We start from the raw sequence: 19697 nt of genomic DNA on the forward strand, positions 1-19697 counted from the left end.
CAAGTAGAGAGAGCCTCTGGCGAGGACAAGCAGCCTGTTTTTTGTCCAGCTAGTGACCCAAGTTTGTGATTTGTCGGTGTCGTCGCTGTCGTTGTCGTTGTTGTTGTTATTGATCTTTCTTTGCCACCTTCTGATCTCTTCCGTCTGCCCTGTTCTCTTAATTTTACTCCCATCCTTCATTTATCCTCCCTATCCTCCCTATGCTTCTTACATATACGAGTGACAGACTGTATCCACTGCAGTGATTTGCATCTCCGTTTCTATTTTCGTAATACCAATGTGAGACCATTCTCGTGCAATAGAAAGACTGTATTTCCATTGCCTCTTCATATGGGCCCCGCCTCAGCAGCAGAGGCCTAGACGGGCATGCAATCCCAAACGCCTATGCGTATTGCGAAATGTTCCAACTGCTTGGATTGACCAGGCACGACTGCATCAAATAGCTGTTTCCAATTCGCGCGCACAACAAAACGCAGCCCCTATCCATCCCGGCCAACTCCCAATCAGAGCCGTTCCAGTGTTGTATTGAGAAGAGTACTGCCAGCCCACCTGTGAGAAATATTGGCCTAGGTAGGGATCGTTCTCGAGACGGAATAGGAACTGCAGTGCAAATCATACCGGAGTGCCAGATAATGTTCCGAAAGGCACTAGTTTTCTTTAGCCGCCCAATGGGTCGAGTTTAAGCACCGGACGCTGCCGAAGTTTGGTATAACTTGGGTCAAGAACGACAGGCATGCGTTTCAATTGCTTTCACTTTAGACTGACAAATGGACAAGTTCGGCCATACGGCAAGTCCCCTTGTGCTGTGTGTATCTACCCCGGCAGTTTATCTTGGAACATCCTCACCGGCCATTAGCTGCTATGGACGGAAAGCCCGTCCCCATACGCAACCTCAGTTTGCCGTTTACCCGTCCATGGAGCCACGAGGCAGACGATTTTTGGTACGCACTTTGCCAACTACTTCTTAGCGGACGGCGGCCTGCTGTGGGACAGCAAACCACGTCAGCGTCTTGATGGAGCGTTGGGCACAGCAACTTCGGCCTGCATGCCGGCCGTGCTTTGACAAGCAACCGGATCCAAGTCTGGTCCCCATCCCCCCACAGCCAGCAATTAATCAGCCCTGCCCATCTCCCAAAGAGTGCAGGTGGGGAAGTAAGGGCGTAAGGTCACCCTCTAGGAGACGGGACCGAAGCCGCTTGGCTCCAAAAGCATCATGGCGGGGGGAAGTGTAGTGTACTTGTGTTTTGTACATAGTATGGAATATGCACACGCACCTTGCTGGGCCGATGATTCTTTCCCAACCCGGGCGTCCCCCAACAGAGCTCCGAAATTTATGTCTCTTATTGCTAAGAAGATCAGAGACAACTGCCAACAGAAGGGAAGTCCAGCTCTCTTGGTTTAATGGCAAAGTATGATCGCATCTTTGCAGCATTACAAGTTCCGTCTTGTTCAGGGGGCTTGAATCGGGGCTGTTCGACCGACTCTTGCAGCCGCTCAATGGTCAAAAGATTGCTCAGCCACCGCGAGTTGCAGGTTCTAAGCGCTTTTTGTTGAGGACCAACGTAACGTACCACTCGCTAATCGTCGACCAGCGGCAGTCCTCCTGAACTGACATATTTTGCCAGCATCGCAAGTTCGAATACTTGTACGCGTACTCACAGACGTTGCAGTGATAGCGTTCGACAAAAGCTGATTAGTCACTTTCTTGCCCATCAACTTGAGTGAAAAGCATAACGGGTACGGAGGTGGGCCTCGGTTTGCATGTAAAACTATTATGATGCGCATCCCGAGCGAATGCATCTAGACAGCTGAACTGAAGTCTCTTTAGGTCACTCGTACCGAATGTGGGCCTGGCCGTCTACGACGTACATTGCCCAACCAGAATTAATATGGGCTGGCGGCACTTGCATGAAGCTTGCAGGTATCCGGTGGATTTGAGAAGGCCAGCTGAAAGCACACAAATCATTTTAATTAGTAGCATAATGTAGTGAAGCAAGTTATATCTGCCATAGCTGTCTCAACACAATGGAGTCTATGGAGAGTAGCCATTACAGCAGATGCTGAGAATCTTGGCGGTGAGGACACCAAGTTTCGCATTGTCGGCCATATGTCCGTAACTTCAGCATCACTCATCCGAGAGGCTTCCACGTCGCCGTCCCCATTCACCCAGGCCAATCCCCAAGCTTCAGAAGATGGGAGGAGCACGGTTAGGCTAGGCGAGTTGGACAGCATACATTTTTGACGCATTGACGCAACATTGTTCGCCGTTATGTTTGCTGGCAGTTGTACTCCATAACCAATGAGCATACCTCTCGCCCGACTGCGGTTGATTTGCCGGTGTCTCTTGATCAGCCAATAGAAGCAGCGGCAGGCGACCCTACATTTCCCGTCTGCTACTAACGACGGTCCGACACCATGCAGAAGGCAGTTCGTCGATGAACAAGCCCTTGCCGACAAGGACATAACTTGTGAAAACCCCCGGCAGGCAACTACCCCTCAAGCAACAGAGAACAGTGCTACACTTGGCTTCTGGCAACGAGGGAGACGCCAGCCAATCGCCAAGGCGTCTTTTGCTGCCTCACGGCGATGGATGCGGACGTTTTGGGCGATGAAGATCGTGGTGGAGGGTGACGAAGGAATGTCGTTGGCCAAACAGGCCCGAAGGCATATGCATGATTGCGGCCATCTTGCTGTCCCGGGCAAGGGGATATGATACTATGTACTCGTATGTGTGCATGCGGTTGCACTGTAGCTGTTCCGCTGCATTCGGCAATAATCGACTGCCGTCTTGGACTCTGGTCAGCTGGCCGCAATTCTCGCATTTCTCGCATGAACTCTTCAAGACGGTCGGGAAAGACTTTTGGTGATCTACGACTTGTCATCGCCGCCTGTCTGCGGCGTTTCGTTTCATTCTTTTTCTTCAATCCCGCTCATGTTTTCCATTGCCTCCGTCACATTTCGTACTGGGTAGAGGGACCTGAGTTAAACCAGCCTCCCACGAACCCATATATGTGCCTTCGTTTGCTGATCGGTCTGCTCCTTCCCTCCACCCCGCGGCCCAACTTCCAGTTTCGGCGTGTGGCCGCAGCCCTACGGCTACGAAGCGACAAGGTCCATAGCCTCTTAACTTTCAGCAATCCTTCCGCCAATACGGCGCACTTTTAAATACACCAGGTGTGTCATCCACCGCCAGCGTATGCCTTGTCCAATTGTGGGCATATCTACAAGAGCGTGGTAAGCTTGCAATTGGGCAGTAATACAAGTGGTGGGGGCGTCGTCGTCGTCAGTGGCCCCAGCCACGATGCAAGTCTGGAGCTGACAACGGTGTCAGCATCCCTCCTAAGCCTTCTTCCAGTCCGCGCCGCAATGGTAGCAGTAGCCTGCTCTTTGTAGGCTCTGAAAAGTCTGACCTCGACACTGCTACGTTCGAGGTTGTACCGTCAATTTTGCACCTGGATCCGACGAATTGAATGTTGCTAGACAAGTACTGCGACACTGAGGCTCCTTCTTCCCGTCGATTCTGCCTTTGCCATTTTGATCGCGCTCTCGTCAGCCATGCCCTTCTTTCCCTCCATTTCTCTTTCCCCTCTTTTTCTCTCGTTTATTATGTGACTCCTTCCTCTCTCCAGCGCTGTGGGACGGCTACGCATGAGCCTGGACTCGAAAAATTCCATGATTTCACCACTCTATCCACAGAGGACACCCCTCGCAGCGAGCCCTGGAATACGTACTGATTTCCATCACACATGCAGGCATGCCTCGGACAAGGGTTTGCTGGCCAACATGGCATAGCGGTCTGCTTTTGGCCTCCCTTATCGCCCCGCTCGCTGCTATGCCCATTGGCGCTGCCAAAGAACACCCCGACCTGCACTCTACCGTATCCGAAACCCTCTCCAGAGCTGTGCCAAGAGACACATTGGCATCTTCTACTTCGTCATCTGAGCTTACAAGCGTGCAGATCGGCGGAATTGTCGGCGGCCTGGTCGGCATGCTCGTTGTCTGTGTGGCGATTACCATCTGGGTCATCCGACACCTGCGTAAGACAGCCGCAACACGTCAAAATGCATCCTCTCGACGCAGCGCACAAAGACGGTCAGCTCATGGCTCGGGTGGCGGTGGAAGCGGCGGCAGCGGTGAATACAGTGGCAGCGGGATCAGGACATCACATCACAAGATCGTGCCGACACCGTCCCAAGTCGACCAACTCGACTACGCCGATCTGCTGGAGAGAGAGACAACGGCCACGTTGGCAGGCGGCCACACGCCATCCATCTCGGGCCTATCACATACCCCAACAGTGGGCAGCTCACACGCCGTGGTCACTCCAGTGGAAGAGTCGGCCCTCCCAAACATGCTTGGGTCTACCATGAATAGTCCAGGCCAATCCATTTCTGGAGACAGAGTCGGTTCTGGCGCAGTCAGATTTTCCAACTTGCCCCATCGTTCTCAGAACAGGCCGACATGGCGATCTTCAAGTAGCGTGGGAGCCGACTGCAGCAGCAGCGTCGATTCTTCAAGCCACCGTCGACAATCGGCGTGGCAGCGATTGCGGCAAGCACACCTATTGAATGGAGGCAGCATCAGCTCTGCGGCCAGCTCAAGCAACAGAGGAACATGTCGTCGGCCGGCAGAGCTCGGCGTCGATGGCGGGTTCATACCAGAGCTTCCAGCTGCCTCGCAAGAGGGAGAAGAGGCCATGAGGGCAAGCTCCAACTGGGCGAGCTCTACTTGGACCAGATTTGCACCAGCGGCCGCAAGAGCGCACGCCGTCAGTGGTGTCAGTGCCATCAGCGGCTTTTCAGCTGCGAGTGTCGGGATGCAGCAAACGCCAGATTCGAAACAGTACAGCGGCTACATCCCGTCGCCGATGCACAGCCGTGACCATAGTGGAAGCTCGGCGAGCTTTCACCAAGGCTCGCCAAGGCTCGACATCGTCACAGAGAATCTGGACCAAGACTTGCACGGCCACTATGGACCGACACACGCCGTTGCTGGACAGACGCTAGCAGGCAACATTGTCAATGTAGACATCAGCACGCCGATTGACCCTTGGTGAGCCGGCAAGCATGGTCGGGCCAAACTGCTCGCATTGCAAGACGGATAAAAAAATTAAAGAAAAGATGACGAATGCAATCAGCGAGGCGTTCAGGGAAAGTGTGAATTCCAAGTACGGGAAGTTCGGAGTCCGGAGTCTTGAGGCTAAATTTGGGATTAAAGTGTGGAGACACGAAACTTTTCTATGGGACCGCCTGAAATATGATGGTAGGCTGCATGAATATTTTTATTACTGGGAATCCCACACGTGCTTACAAGAGAGATATGGCTGGCCAGGGAATCGGCAATGAGCCCCATGCACGGCATCGAAAGAGATGCGTACTCCGTAAGATACAGATGTGTTCGTCTGGTCCGAGTGGGCCAATCGAGAGCTAGGATCAAGAGCACAAAGCACGAGATGTATTCGAAATCTCACTGCTGGCTGCGGTGGTGAGACCAGACAAGATCAGAGCAGAAAGGGACGGCGTGCGCACTCGCCAGCGGCAGGGTGCCAGCGACAAGAGCTGCCACGTGGGACAGGCAGCGGGCGATTCATCGTGGGATGTTGGTGATCTTGACTGGATATGTGGACATGCTCTCCAATGTCGCACTCGGAGAGGACGATACGGCTGGCATCGCGTAATCAATCACGTCTGGCCTACGGAGCATTGCAGAGCCGAATGCAGCAATACGGTGCCTCTTGAGGTGCTGGCTCGGTCAAAACTTCGGACTGGTGAAATGCTAGTACGGAGTACGTCGTAGGATTTCTTCCATTGGGGGACCTCGCTTTAGTCCAGAATTCGGCCGGCTATCGGTCTCACCAAGCCTTCTGTTGGTGTCCACGTGCCTTGCATTGAACTCGACAAAGGAAGGAATGAAGACGGGAAATCTTGGCCGACTCTGGAGGGGGCTGACAGGGTTCTCTTATGGGCCCACCTTGCCTATCCGGATCAGACGGACAGGACGCCAAGCTGGCGTTGCAGGACGGAAAGTCGTAACTAATCTAGAACCATTCAGATTGGGCCAGCTGGCGGTGTGCTATTCCTGCGTCAGAGCGGCTGATGCGATGCAGGCCGTCAGCCTTCAATATTGTGATGGTGCAGAACCCGTTTGATTGCAGCGTTGTCGGGCGTCAAAAATATTGGAAATAAATAATCGTCCAGTGCAACAGCGCCAATGCGATCCTACTCTGTCCAGCCGCCAAGGCGCACGTCCATCCTATTCACGAGTATTCTTGGAAACAATAAAGTACGGGTTACGAGTCAGATACATACGTCGTGGTAGAGTACTGCCTGCCACGTGTGTGCGCATTGCTGTGACTGCGTCCCCTCTTCTCCCCTCCCTCTCCCTCTCCACTTTATTTGCTCTCCATATACTCCGTACTCCGTACTCCGTACTCTCTCCTCACTCCATACCCTCACTTAATTTCGCAGTCATAATCATCCTCACTCCCTCGATATCCTCGGCTTCGCACTTTCCTCTCCTGTCCAAGTTGCGTACTACGACGTATAGCAGTACCACCTGCCCGTTCGCTTCGCAACTAGAAGTACTTGTAAACGGGTTGGCCGTGCCCCTCCCACTAGTCCCAACAGGGCGTCACCCCCTGTATGATAAAGGTCTGGTCCGCCTGAAAGAGTTAAAAGGCTGGAGCTAGCCCAAAACGAAAAATACTGTTCCGTTGCGCTCTCGACCGCTGCCATAGGCTGGCTGAACGGTCCATGAAGGGGGCGTGCGACATGCAGACAGAGCAGACGCCACACTGCATATTGGACGGACTCCGGCTGAGTTCTGCCCTTTTTTGCTCAAGCTCATGTATGAGACTGACTTTTTCGGCTCCCAACCACACCCCCCCCCCCCCCTCCGACAGCCAGCAAAAATACTCCGTACAATAGTCTGCTTATATTTTCTTTTCGGTTCCCAGGATGCGGGCAGCCCTTTGCCCACCTAGCAGCCGCTTCGTATTCCTCCGTACTCGTATGTAAGATACCAGCAGCCGCTGGGGGATCTGTGCTCCGTCATAGATACCAATGGGCCACCCATGTCTGGGAGTATATATACCGCGCATCCCTTCCTCTTTCTGCCCCAGCCTTGACTTGAATTCTCTTCTTTTGCGGATCTACCCCGAGCGGATCTACCCCGACAAGACCATCTTTCAAAAGCTAGCCTCCTTCGTGTCTCCATCTTCCCTCCATTCCACTCCAGACCGACTGCTCGTCTTTTGACACCGAAAAACAAAGCTAGCCAACATGAAGGTCTTCGCCGTTCTCTCATTCGTCTCGGTCGCCTTTGCCGGCATCAACGTCTTTGAGGCCCGCAACTGTGCCGGCAACAACTGCAACCGTGCCATCACCGGTACACGTGCCGGCCTCCCGGCCACGTCCCTCCGTCAGTCAGACTGCTCCAGCTTCATGCTGACGGTCGTGACCCCATCACCGGTGTAAGCACAAGACAAGACAGAAGATTGAGGAAGTCATCATTAACACTGGAAAGCTTCTCTACCACCTGGGTTGAGGCTCCTGCCAACGGCAAGGCCAAGCGCGCTACCACCGCCGCTGTCACCGCCGCTGTCACCTCTACGCCCACCGCCCTGCCCACCTACGCTACCCAGTGCTCGTCGGCCGCTGCCTACGCGTCGGCCTGCAGCTGCTGGGGCATCACCGCTGGCCTCTCGACCGCCGCCGTCCCCACGGTCACGGTCACCAGCACCTACGACTACTGCGACCTGTAAATGGCACGCGTTCGCTAGTCGAACAGGCAGCAGGAGGCCGGGTGTGCTTCTGGATGAGATACCGGAGAAGGAGCAGTGGCAGTGTCGAGGAAGTGATGCCGGAAAAGGAATCGGGTCACTTTGTATATACAGCCCTAATTATAATGGCGCCCTTGCTCGCGAGAAACGGACCTGAAAAGCATTGAATGCATTACCTGGCATCACAATCAAATGTCCTCTCCTTGTGTGCACCATTTTGACTAATACCCGGCGAGTGAATCCAATGTCTCGGCACCCGCTAGACGGTATGTCTCAAGGCGCTACACAAGATCGTAACCGATTGGTAGGAGATAGGCCTGGTCTCATACCGCATTTGTGGATCGATGTGAGAAGGAGGGTGAATGAACGAAAGGCTGAGAAGAAAACGATGGGACGCTCGAAGGTCGCATTTCTGCTCAGCGAGGGTTGCCCAATCTCAGAAGGTGCTCGTTGTATGTATCTGTGTGCGATTGGTGGGAAACTGAACGGTAGCAAATACCGCATCTTCTGATGCGAACTCAATTAATTCCGCAGGGCGGCTCATTACCCCGACTTTTTTTTTAAACTTTGCTTCGTAATATTAGCGATCGTCGCGATCAGCACAACCACGCCATTTCACCCATGCACGGGCTCCTCTTTATTGTGTCAATGGAAGCCTTCTCGAAAAGAGTATTTTCCCTCTGAAGGGACCTCCTGATCAGGTAGATAGATCTCCGCATCTCTGCGGTTCTTTTGGGAGTATTCAATTGCTTTTGCAGGCCTTCCCAAATAATAAGATGCTCGCTCTTCGGTTAATTTTTTCTGTGGCGCATCTTTTGTTTTCGCACCTGTTCTAGTTTCATACCCTATCTGCTCTCGACCATATCTTGTTTTTCTGGAATAAATACAAATCTGTTTCTAAGAAAGCCGTAATGTGCGAGACATCTTCATCTGTTAGATCGCTGCTGCCTGCATGTTGATTGACATAACCATTACATTACCCTTCTACTCCTGAATGATTTCTTTTCATCGGTCAGGCTGCAATTGGTTTTTGCAATGAAAGCAGTGGCAAAGCCGCTTATATTGCTACCGCCACCCTAGCTAGTCGACCGGCTGGCTGACAGACCGGGCGTGGTTCAGCAAGATGGTGGAACTTGAGAAGTGGCAATTTTAGGAGACATACCCAATCCCAAGAATGTTGCATTCCATGTGTTCATCTGGAGTGGCACTGGTGACTCAATAGCCAGCCTCACTGTAACCTCGCTTGCTTGCCAACTCGAGCGCCCAAAAGCAAGAACTAAATACACAATACTTCGCACCTTTTGTGATCAGAGGCGGATGATGATTGTGCGTTCTCGTCGCCGACGACGTCTCTCCACCCGCGCATCAGCTGCTATTTTGTGCTGCCAATAAGTCCAGCGAGTTGAAATACCGAGGAAAGGATATTATTTGACCAACTCTTATTCAGCGCTTCAAGTGACCAAATGTAAGTACCAAGTGTAGGCGAAGCAGCAGGCTTAAGTTTCGTTGCTAACACAGGCTACCCTCTGCGTCTACGAAGAGGATAGACGCCGGTAAAACGGTGCCCCCGGAGAAAAAGACGGCAGGCGCACAGCACAATGATAGACACGTGACATTGGTATTCTGGGGAAGCTGGTCTGTGTGTGATTTAAGGCGGCCGCGTTTTTAGTCTCCGCTCCCATAGTGCAAACGTCACTGTGTCGCTATCTAAAGCTCTCATTGTATCTTACATAGTACAGTAAGAGCTTGGAAGAAGCCCTAATAATGATACGTCATATTGGGCGCTGTTTTATGTAAGATACAAAATACAGAAATCCAACTCCCAAGTGTGCACAGACCGGCTATTCGAACAGATTGCAGTAAAGCTACAGCATAAGAAGCAGAGATTGAGTGCTGGTTGGGCTAGCTAGTTAGTGTTCCACGGACTTGTATGCGCGTCATTCGACGTCGGAAGAATGAAGGGCGATAGAACACTGGCAGAGTTGACGAAAACAGCGGGTGCAGCACTGCAGCACGAGTTCTCGCGAACCAAGATCCGGAACTTGGTCCCTGCAATGCTCTAGTGAGAGAAAAACAGCATCAGGCTGCGTTGATCTCGAATAGCCGAGCCAAGGGCTCATTCCATCTTCACTTTGTACTTTTCACAGCTCTCATCTCTGGCCGCCCATTCAGAGCAATTGGGGTTTCGGCTGACGAGTGGATATACTTGCCTCCTTTTTGTTCTCTGGCGTTCATGCATCCTGTAGCTGCACCTTCCACCCCTCCCCCAGATTGTGGTTTTTGACTTGGCTAGGAAAAGATGGGGGATTTTTTTTCGTGTAGAAGAATTGCACTGCGCAAACCGGCTTTTTCATACAGATGCGTTGTAAGATAGCTTTTAGGCTGTCCCCCCTTTTAGTCTTTCCCCCTCCTTCCACATCCCACAGTCGGTCCATCCCTCCTGCCAACCCACTGCCCGTTTTATCTTACGTTTGGCCGCCTAGGATCTGGCCACTAGCAGCCGTCCACTGTTTCCTCAACCAGAAACACACCCATTCCTCTCCTTCCCTCCCGTCTCTTTTCTCCGTTCTCACAGGGCAAACTGAAGCACTATTACGACCACTCGTACTCCGTGCATCTAGGCAAACCCTGTCCCACTGCCGCGACCTATTGCTGCGTCGAGGCACCGGAAAGCAGCAAAGCTCAGCCATAGCAACTGCGCGTTTCCGCTGTTGCGCATGCTATCACCCCGCACAAACACACACAAACACGCACACGCACGAGCAGCTTCAGGCTGTGCCAGCTGATGTTGCATATTCAAATTCTGTCGGTTGCTCTTTCCTCTATACGGAGTACGACGCCCACAAGCTTCGATCTGGCATTGGCCCACTTTTATCCTCGAAACACGAGACACCTCTCTTTCCCGCCGCTTTGTCGTTTTCTCACTTTGTTTTTGCACTGTGCCTTCCTTCGCTCAAGCCTAACCACTCAACGCCCAGTCTCACCCACTCTCTCCCGATCGCTGTCCCTTACTTATCTTTCTTCGAGCCTTTTAAAAATTGACGACCGAAAAAATACATAACGTTCAACGAACAACGGCACCTCCCCTTCACCACCACATCCCCTCTCCTCCATCTTCTTTCTTTTGTTGTCGTTGTTACCGTTATTGTTCTTGTCCGTGTGGTGCTTGTATTCTCCTTCTTCCTCTCCTTGCCTCCTTTTTTTGCTTTGCTTTTTTTAATCGGCAGCAAATAAAAGGAGAAGGGCGGAGCATCCACCTTTTATTCTTCCTTTCGTTGCTGCGCTTCCACAGTCGCACCTCTCATCCGCAACGTCGAAGCCTCGGCTTCCAATTCTTTTCCTCGATTATTGCCCACTCGACAAGGCCATTAGACGGAGTTATAGGAAGCTGCATTGCCCCCCCCCCCCCCCCCCCGCAGCATATTTGAAGCTCCCCGGCTTCCTTCTCAGCGTCCCTCTCGATTCGATATGGACATATCCATCGAAGCGCTACCATCGTTCGATTTTTAACCTATTTCGCGCCATTTCGAGACAGCGGATAGATATATCAGGGTCTCGGTATCATTTCGACGGTCGCCTTCAGCTCGGCGAATCTGCGGCTTCCATACCGGCCACCTTTTCCAGTACAAAGAAAAACCATCAAGGGCACAACTCCCTCGGCCTTATCTGACAATTGCCTTTTTGACGTCGGCTGGTGCCCGTTAACGTCGCAAATTTGCTTCTACTGGGTACGTTTCCACAAGTAAACCTTGTGCCGTCACATTCAGTGAGGTGCACTGCTACCAAGCACATGCAGCATCAGTACCGCACAATCCTGCCCCGGCCTTTTGCGCGGGGTTTTGTACTTCCAAGGCGCCGGAAACTCATGGACTAGGGCTAATGTCTGTCACAGTTTCTACGAAGTTTTCCGCTTTCATCAACAGCGCCCAATCGCCAGCATTTATGCTAGCACCCTCCCCAGCGGCTCAACGTTCAACCTGAAAATGGTCCAGCCACGACGAACGCCTGGAGAAAACTTAAACGGAACTGCAAAGCGAGACTCTGCCAACATGTCCTTTCAACGAAAGGATGGAAGCAACTCCGCCAAAGGAGATGGAAAGACACAGAATGGTAAGCAATGCCCTAGACCGTTTACATATGTTGGGCTATTGGGCATACAGGTGAAAATTTGCTGACAAGCGATGTTTGTCCCAACAGGTACCCGTTCTGGATTCCGGACAGACACTGCTATTTCAAACAGCCGCCCTGGAAACGAGCGTGTTCTCAAGCGGTGGGTGCCCGAAGCTCCCGGAGATCTCGATGGACCTCTTGAGAGGGCGTCGTCGAGCAAAGGGGACTGGGATCAATTTGCGGTGAACGAACGTCTGTTTGGTCTTAAGACAGATTACGACGAGAACTTTTACACTACCGCAATCGACAAGAACCACCCTAAGTACAACGAGCGCCTGGCTTCCGCCGACAGGAAGGCTCGAGAGATAGAGAAGTCTGCTCCTACCACCAGCCACGTTGCCGAAGAGCGCGTCATGGATTTTGGCGGGACCGATAATGGAGGCGACGAAGAGGACAAGTGAGTACCTGTTTTGCTCGTCCTAATCCAGCACGTCTCAAGTACAATTGCTAACATACCCCCTTTAGATACAGTGGCGTTCGCCGACAACAAGACTTTCCTCCGCTTTCCTCCGGCCGCGACAACAAGTACACACCTCCCGCTCGGCGTGCCCCTACCGGCCACACCACGGTGGTTGGCGCTCCTGTCGACCCAGCCATCATCATGGCACAGGTCAAAGGAGGCCCGGGCCAGAGCAATAGAAAGCAATTGACCCCGAAGCCCGAGGACCAGAAAAAACTTGTTTCCGGCGCGAGCCGGCCATCATCGGCTGTAGTGACACCGCTTGTCATGACTCCAGAGCCCAAGAACGATGCCGAGTTCCCAACCTCGGATGCTAAGCAGCCCGAGGCGAAGATCGGCGGCTCGGGGCAGCCCGAACCTGCTCAACCGGTCCAGCCGACCAATGAAAAGAGCAAGCCAACTGCTACTGCTGGGTCATCGTCATCTTCTCTTCGTCCGGCTGCTGTACCTGGGCGAGCGGCCTTTTCGCCTAATGCGAAGCCAGCCGCATCAGTCACTTCATCGGCAGTCAACAGCCCCGCGCCACCGAGCGCAGCAGACGGCGTAGAGAAGGCCTTGCTTAAGGACTTCAAAAATTTCGCATCACAGGAGCGCATTGCTACAGAGAAGGCTCGGCAGCACAAGATGAAGGCCGATGCTCAGGTCAAACTACAGGAGCTGAAGAAGTTTGCTACCAACTTCAAGCTGACGACACCGGTTCCCAGCGATCTCATTTCGATTATTGCGAAGGATCCTGCCAAGCAGAAGCAAATTCAGGAGAAGGCTTTACAGAATGTCGAGGAGATGGCTGCCAAGACCAAAGCCGAAGCTAAAGTGAAGGACTCGACAACGACTTCGCCTTCGGCCACTAGCAAGGCTTCGAACACCCCACCGAACTCCAGCACAGGACCTGCTCCTGCTTCTAAGCCCGCGACAAACACGACTTCCGGGACCGCTCCGTCAACTGCAGCTTCTGGCGCAGCCGTGGAGAAGCCAGCGCAGGCAAACAACCGGGCACACGGGCCTGTGCACGGCGGCTCTCCGTCCGTGCCTGGTCGGCATCCAAACTCCCGTCCTCCATACATGCAACAAAATTATCGCCAGCAGTCACAGATGTATCGTGGGGACCATCGTTCGGGTGGCCAGCACATGTCTCAGGGACCCAGCACGGGCCATCTTGCGGAGCGCCTTCGTAACAACATGGACCAGACGCGGTACCCAAAGCAGCCAGCGCCTCATGCACACTACAACGCCATGGGTGATATGCGAGCCCCCCCTACAGGCCCGGCGAATTCGGTCGACCCCAACTACTCCCGTCGTATAAGTGCGGTCCCAACTGGTGCGCAGAAGCTCAACCCCACCACTCATGAGTTTAGACCGAGTCCATTTGCAGCATCGTTCAACCCGGCCGGTCCCAGCACCAGCTCTAGCCCTCAGTCGGCCATCAACAACATGTCGGAATCAATCCATCCCAGCGGAGCGGCCTCAACAGCACCGACCATTGTGACAGCCTCGTCGCCGCAGACATCTCCCAGGAGCCCGATTCGACGGAAGGTGAAGGCGGTTGATGCCAAGAAGTGCCAGATTCTGGACCACATCCGCACGATTAAGCCTCCACAGGGCAGAAAGTGGGATGACAATGACGGCTTGCGGCCATCCTATGACACCCCCCCCACTTGGCGACAGCCACAGGACGACGAGAAGGCAGACTCAACCATGCGACTGACTTACAAGGAGTACTTTGAGCGTGTAGCCTTTACGGCGGCTTCGATGGTGACGCCCATTGTTGGACATGCGCTGCCACACGGGATGCCGCAAATGGTTCCGCACCAAATGCCCTATCACCTCCAGCAGCACGGTGGCCACATGGCTCCACGGCCGTCGCATATGCCGCCAATGCCGATGCATGCAGGAGGCGGGCCGCATGGACCAGCGCCGCACATGCCGTACAACGGCAATGATGATCACCGGATGATGCATTCGAACTCTGCACAGTCGTATGCCTCGCCTCGCATGACGCAGGTGCCGATGTACGCACAGCAGGTTGGTGGGACGCCGCAGATGGCATATAACCAGCCGGTGATGCCGTTCATTCAGGGCACTCCACAGATGAATAACTTCCGCAACTACCCGAACAATCCACAGCAGTACATGCAACCGCAGTCTGGTCCGATGATGTCGATGATGCAGCCTCAGCAGTTTGTGGCTGTTCCCGGAGGCATCTTGCCTCCGGGCCAACAGATGCCGGGGTATCCGGGCCCCCATCCTTCATACATGCCGCCCCCCGGTGCCGCCGGTGCAGCTGGTGGAGTGCCGCCTCCGCAAGGACTTGGGGCGAACGGTTACCCAAGCCCGCGGCCGGTCCCTGCGCCGATGATGGCCCAGCAAGGATCCCAGCAGGGACAAGCACCAATGTACGGAATGAGCCCCAGCATGCAGTACCAGCAGCCTGCCTTTGGTCCCCAACACCCGGGACAAGGTGGTAAGCTTCCAACTATTTCTTGAGATGTGCTTGTGGATGTCAGTGCTGACGTTTTAGCAAAAGGGCCCATGCGAGGCGGCTATAACAATCCTGGCTCCCAACAATTTGGAACGAGCCCACAACAGATGCACCAGTATGGGCCACCTCATCGGAATGGCAGCGGGAGCTACGGGGGCAAGAATTTTCAAAATCACGGGCACAACTCGCATCAAGGGCCGCCTCCCCACCATCTGCCGCCACCTTCTTCCGGACATCAGAGTCGTGCGGGCGGCGAGGGCGAGGAGACCAAATGAGGATTGTCTCCAGTGACCGTGCGGAACAGCGAAATGGGGTGCTTGATCTCCTGAAGCGAGTTTTGCTATTGGCCCGGCTTCTTGTAGTAAAGCACGGCCTCCCCGAACGATTTTGCAGTTTGGCTCTAGCACCTTAGCATTACCTTTGACGAAGCAGAAATAGGCAACTGCTCTGTGGGACAGACCAAGGATGCAACTCACTGCACGTCCAGTTTCCCTTCTGTTCGATCTCGACCCCATCGGGGGCAGTCTTCGCTTCGACAGTCTATTTTTGGCCCTTGGCTGCCATGACAAAAAAAAGTCTGGAAGCAGGCACCGAAGACTCAATCAGTTTTATTTTTCCTTATAAGCAGTCTTTGCCTGGCTATTTCCGGGCTCGTGCCTAAAGACCGACTGTCTGGAAAGACCGGTCCGTCGGCTGCACATGTCCGTACTCTGTTTTGAGGTATGCAAAGACGGGCTTGCGAGAGAAAGGAATGTTTGACGCTCTGGCGATCTCTACGAGAGATGGTCTTCCGGGCGAATGTTCTGACCAAGAGCCGAGAAAGAGAAGGGTGGTGAAGGGTGGGGTAGTGATTCTTGTTTGTGGGCGGGCAAGTGTGGCAGGTGTATGGATGACGGGGTGGGATATTGGGATGGGGTCAACCATGTGAGGCGGTGTAATAGGGAGACAAGTAAGGACCAGCAGACGATACCGAGTCTTGTTGCACCATGGTGCTTGTTCTCTATGGGAATGAGGCGTTGATGTGCGATCTGTTTGATGGGGTGGGTAAGAGGGGTATGGATGAACGGATGGAAGGATGGAAGGATGGAAAGGATGGACGAAGGTCCGGATGAGGGCAGATGCGAATTGGACGAAGAAAATCGGTGTGTACATTGTTGAGGGAGGAAGCAAGAGCTAAGCCTACCGACTCGGTCGAGAGCAGGTCACGAGAGTCGATGAGGGGCAGACTTGCAGACAGAGCCCAGCCATTACAATACGAGACTCCTCGACAGCCAACCAAGGCGGCATGCAATACAGCGTAGACGGGTGATGGCAGGGCTGGAGCAATGGTAGATGTAATTTAATTTCGTTTGAGTGTCGTGACAAAATACGCTATAGAAAGTGAAAAGAGAAAAGGTACAGAACGAGAACGGATAAGGAAATACCAGTGAGAATGAGACCAGCGAGAGAACAGCCGCATAGCCATGCTCAGGCCTTCTTCCGTCTTCCGTCGCTACTATCCTACATGACGACACATTCGCGATCGCGTTCCCTCATCTGCGCCTGCTGAAACTGCTGTTGGTGGTACTGCTGCTGCTGCTGGAACAGCTGTGGCGGCAGCAGTGGTTGCGGCCGGCCGATCAGTGGCGCTCCTTGTTGTTGCTGCTCTCGTTGCTGCTGTCGTTGCTGCTGCCGTTGCTGTTGTTGTTGTCGTTGTTGTTGTTGTTGCAGGAGCTGCTGCTGCTGTTCGGACGGCGGATGGTACGGTGCCTGCTTGGCCGCCTGTTCGTAAGACGGCGGAGCCTCGTCGTCGTCCTCCTCGTTGGTCGGCCGATGGACGGGCGGACGAGGACTGGTGGCCCGGAGGGAGACGGAGGAGGTGCTGCCGAGCGGCGGCACCAGGGGCCGGACCTGCTGCTGTAGTCGCAGCGGCAGTTGTGGCGGCAGCTGCAGCTGTGGCTGTGGCTGTGGCGATTGTGCTTGTGGCTGTGCTTGTGGCTGTGGCCGAGGCGATCCCGACGTCGGCTGTGTCTGTCCACGATAGCGAGCCGGACTGGTGACGGCGACACTGCTGCTGCTGTTGTTGCTGTTGTTGCTGACGGCAGCCGAGCTTCGTCGCGGCGAGACGGCCACCGACTGCTGTTGCGCGCTGCTGTAGAGACCGCCGCCGGCTGCGTTGCTGGCGGTCGGCCGGCTGCGACTGGGACCAGATCCAGATCCAGGGCTGCCAGATACGGTCTTTCCCTGCTGCTCGATAAACTGCTCCGACAGCTGGCTCTCACGCTTGCGGCGCTCTGTTTCGGCCCGTTCGCGCTCCTCTTCTTCTTCTTGCAGCTGCAGGGCAAAGGCGAGGTCCCGGTCCTCCTGCTCGTGCTTGGAGATGGCAATGGCAGGCAGCCCTTGGTGGCTGTCGTCGTTCTGTCCGCTCGACCGGTCCTGGCTGCTCTGTCTGTCTGGCGACACCATCGTGGCCAATCCAGCTCCGGCTCCAGCTCCAGCTCCGGCTCCGGCTCCGGCTCCGGCTCCGGCTCCCACTTCCATCCCCTGCTGGCTGGCCCCGCCGACCAGCCGGAAGTCGCCCGAATAGAACTCGGCACGCTCGCCGTTCACATCGACCAGGGTTTCCCAGACGATCTCGTCGTGGCCGGCATAGCCGGCGTCGGTCACGAGCGACAGCAGCTGCATCGTCTGCGGGTGTCGGTACAGGGTCGAGAAATGGTCATTGCGGAAGAGGATGGCGATGGCACCCGGCTGCATCGACGCGGCCAGCACCTCGAGCCCCGAGGCCGTCAGCTGCGTGGCCGACGAGCGGAAGAAGGCTTTGAGGTGAAGGATGTCCTGGTAGAGCGCCTGCTCGTCGTCCGTCAGTCCGTCGCCCGTCGCGCTGCTCAGCTTCTGGTCCAGCTCCTCCTCGCGGAACAGCAGGTTCTGCGCGCTGTCGTACGAAGCCGCGTGGCGCTCCATCGCTCCGTACACCGGCTCGTCGTGCGAGGGCAGCCAGCCGTGCACTAGCGTGATCCCAAACGTCGCGTACAGCTGCATCTCGCGCGTCTCCTCAAACGTGCCCGGCATCGGCCGCTCGCTGCGTCCGGTCGGAGTCACGTGATCGGGCGATGTGCGTCGGAAGGCCGCCGTTGCCTCTGCTGTCGGGATGAAGCGCGGGTTCACGTTCATGCCTGTGTGTAGTCCCTTTAGAAATCCGTACAGCTCGTCCACGTCCGGCAGCGAGCCCGTCGCCGAGCCCCGTCGCGCAAACATGAGCTCGTCAAACACTGCGTCTAGCAGCAGCCCCAGGCTGACCTGCTCGCGTGACCGCAGCGTTTCCACCAGTGCCGTCTGCACGTCTGCCGGCGTCGTCAGCGTCAGCGCGTTCACCAGCGCCACCAGCGGACACGGTCCATTCCGATTCTGAACCAGGATCGGCGACACTCGCGGATTCTTGCTCGCCTGAGCGTCGTGCCACCGTACCTTTTTGATCTGGTACGTCTCTGTCTTGTCACCTTCTGCTGGTCGTGGCGGTGGTGGTGGTGGCCCTGAGTCGTCAATGTCCAGCAGGCTTCTGACCGGACCTTGCACGTGTACTTTCTTGACCACCTCCGCTGGCGTGATGCTGAGTTCCGGCTGCCCTGCTGTTGCTGCTGTTGCTGTTGCTACTGTTACAGCTGTCGATGTTTCTGTCGTGTCCACCACCTTTCCCTTCCTGCTCTCGTTTCCCCCCTCTTCGTCGTCCGTAAAGTTCTCCCATGTGCTCTGCCTCGAAAGCTGCCCTGGTCCGACCTGGTCGTCCACCATGCTCCAGCCCTCTCCGGCAGCCTCCTCTGCCCCCGCGAGAGGACTCGCTACAGCCACGGCTGTCGTCGCCTGCTTGCTACCGCCCACGTCGTCCCACGCATGACGGCTCTCGTATGCCTCCTCGCTCTCTTCGCCGGCCTTGCCGCCAAGCGCGCTGGTCGGACGCAATGGTGGTGCCCGCTCTGGCGGAAGGGCCGTCGAAGCCACCGAGGCCACCTCGTCCCACGCCGCGCGCTCCGTTTCCTCGCCAGGCTCGAATATGAGCAGGTTCGACTCGGGCCGCGCTGCCTTGGGCCCCAGCGACGGCTTGCCTGGCGGCTGTCCGGACGCGCTAGGAACCGATCCCCAGACGCCGCTCACGCCACCGGCTGCCGTGTCATCCGAGAGCACGATCTGCGGAGCCTCCACGTTGAGCGTTCCAAGGCTGCAGTTGCGCTCATCTTCTTCGGGCTGCCATGGATTCGTGCCCGGCACCGGTGCCAGCAGCTTCTTCTTGAACGGGTTCGTCTCGATCAGGACGCCGGCATCGCCGTCGGGGGGCAATACTACAGGCACGCCTGCTACGGCAGACGATGCCATATCGTTATGCTGCTGCTGCAGCTGCTGTTGTTGCCCCATCGCTCTGGCTGGCTGCTGCTGCCGCCAGGCGTTTTCTTCCTCCTCCTCAAAGCCCGAGAAGGCGATTGGCGATGCGCTCCGCTCGCCGTCCGCGCCACCAGCAGGCTTTCCGACGGCCGGCCGCAGATTTTCTGGCAGGCCGTCCGATGTGCCGCCGCCCGCGTAGAACGAGCTCGGCACAGGCTTTCGGGTGACCATGGTCGGCAGAGAGAGGAGATGGCGCGGGGAGGCTATGGCCGGCGCAGTCAGAGTTGATGCAAGGGAAGGGGGACCGCCGACGGGCAGACTTCTTCGCTAAGCCGGAGAGAGCGGGTGGCAGGCCGAGTTCATTCAACCGCTTGCAGATCGTGATCACGGCTCTGCTGGTGATGGTCGGAAGTCAGCCCGCGAATTGCGTCACTCCTCACACGTCCTCGATC

At 55.3% G+C, this 19697-nt stretch overlaps 4 protein-coding genes across 4 annotated transcripts; 3 read left to right on the forward strand and 1 right to left on the reverse strand.

Moving 5' to 3' along the window:
• Positions 1–3832: 3832 nt before the first annotated feature.
• Positions 3833–5056, forward strand: CMQ_6761 (uncharacterized protein; the record flags this gene model as incomplete). Its single annotated transcript, XM_014320447.1, has 1 exon — positions 3833–5056. The coding sequence occupies one exon, from the start codon at positions 3833–3835 to the stop codon at positions 5054–5056; it is 1224 nt and encodes a 407-aa protein (XP_014175922.1).
• A 2224-nt stretch (positions 5057–7280) lies between these two features.
• CMQ_6692 (uncharacterized protein) lies at positions 7281–7762 on the forward strand (the record flags this gene model as incomplete). The annotated part of the gene is made up of 2 exons (XM_014320378.1): positions 7281–7471; positions 7525–7762. 2 exons carry the CDS (start codon positions 7281–7283, stop codon positions 7760–7762), a joined length of 429 nt encoding a protein of 142 aa, XP_014175853.1.
• A 4067-nt stretch (positions 7763–11829) lies between these two features.
• Positions 11830–15164, forward strand: CMQ_6837 (pab1-binding protein; the record flags this gene model as incomplete). Its single annotated transcript, XM_014320523.1, has 4 exons — positions 11830–11890; positions 11978–12347; positions 12416–14871; positions 14935–15164. 4 exons carry the CDS (start codon positions 11830–11832, stop codon positions 15162–15164), a joined length of 3117 nt encoding a protein of 1038 aa, XP_014175998.1.
• Positions 15165–16389: 1225 nt separating this feature from the next.
• On the reverse strand, positions 16390–19476 carry CMQ_6770 (duf455 domain containing protein; the record flags this gene model as incomplete). The annotated part of the gene is made up of 2 exons (XM_014320456.1): positions 16390–16425; positions 16930–19476. 2 exons carry the CDS (start codon positions 19474–19476, stop codon positions 16390–16392), a joined length of 2583 nt encoding a protein of 860 aa, XP_014175931.1.
• Positions 19477–19697: the final 221 nt, after the last annotated feature.

The sequence above is a fragment of the Grosmannia clavigera genome (assembly GCF_000143105.1).
Source record: "Grosmannia clavigera kw1407 unplaced genomic scaffold GCSC_108, whole genome shotgun sequence".
Classification (NCBI taxonomy): domain Eukaryota; kingdom Fungi; phylum Ascomycota; class Sordariomycetes; order Ophiostomatales; family Ophiostomataceae; genus Leptographium; species Leptographium clavigerum.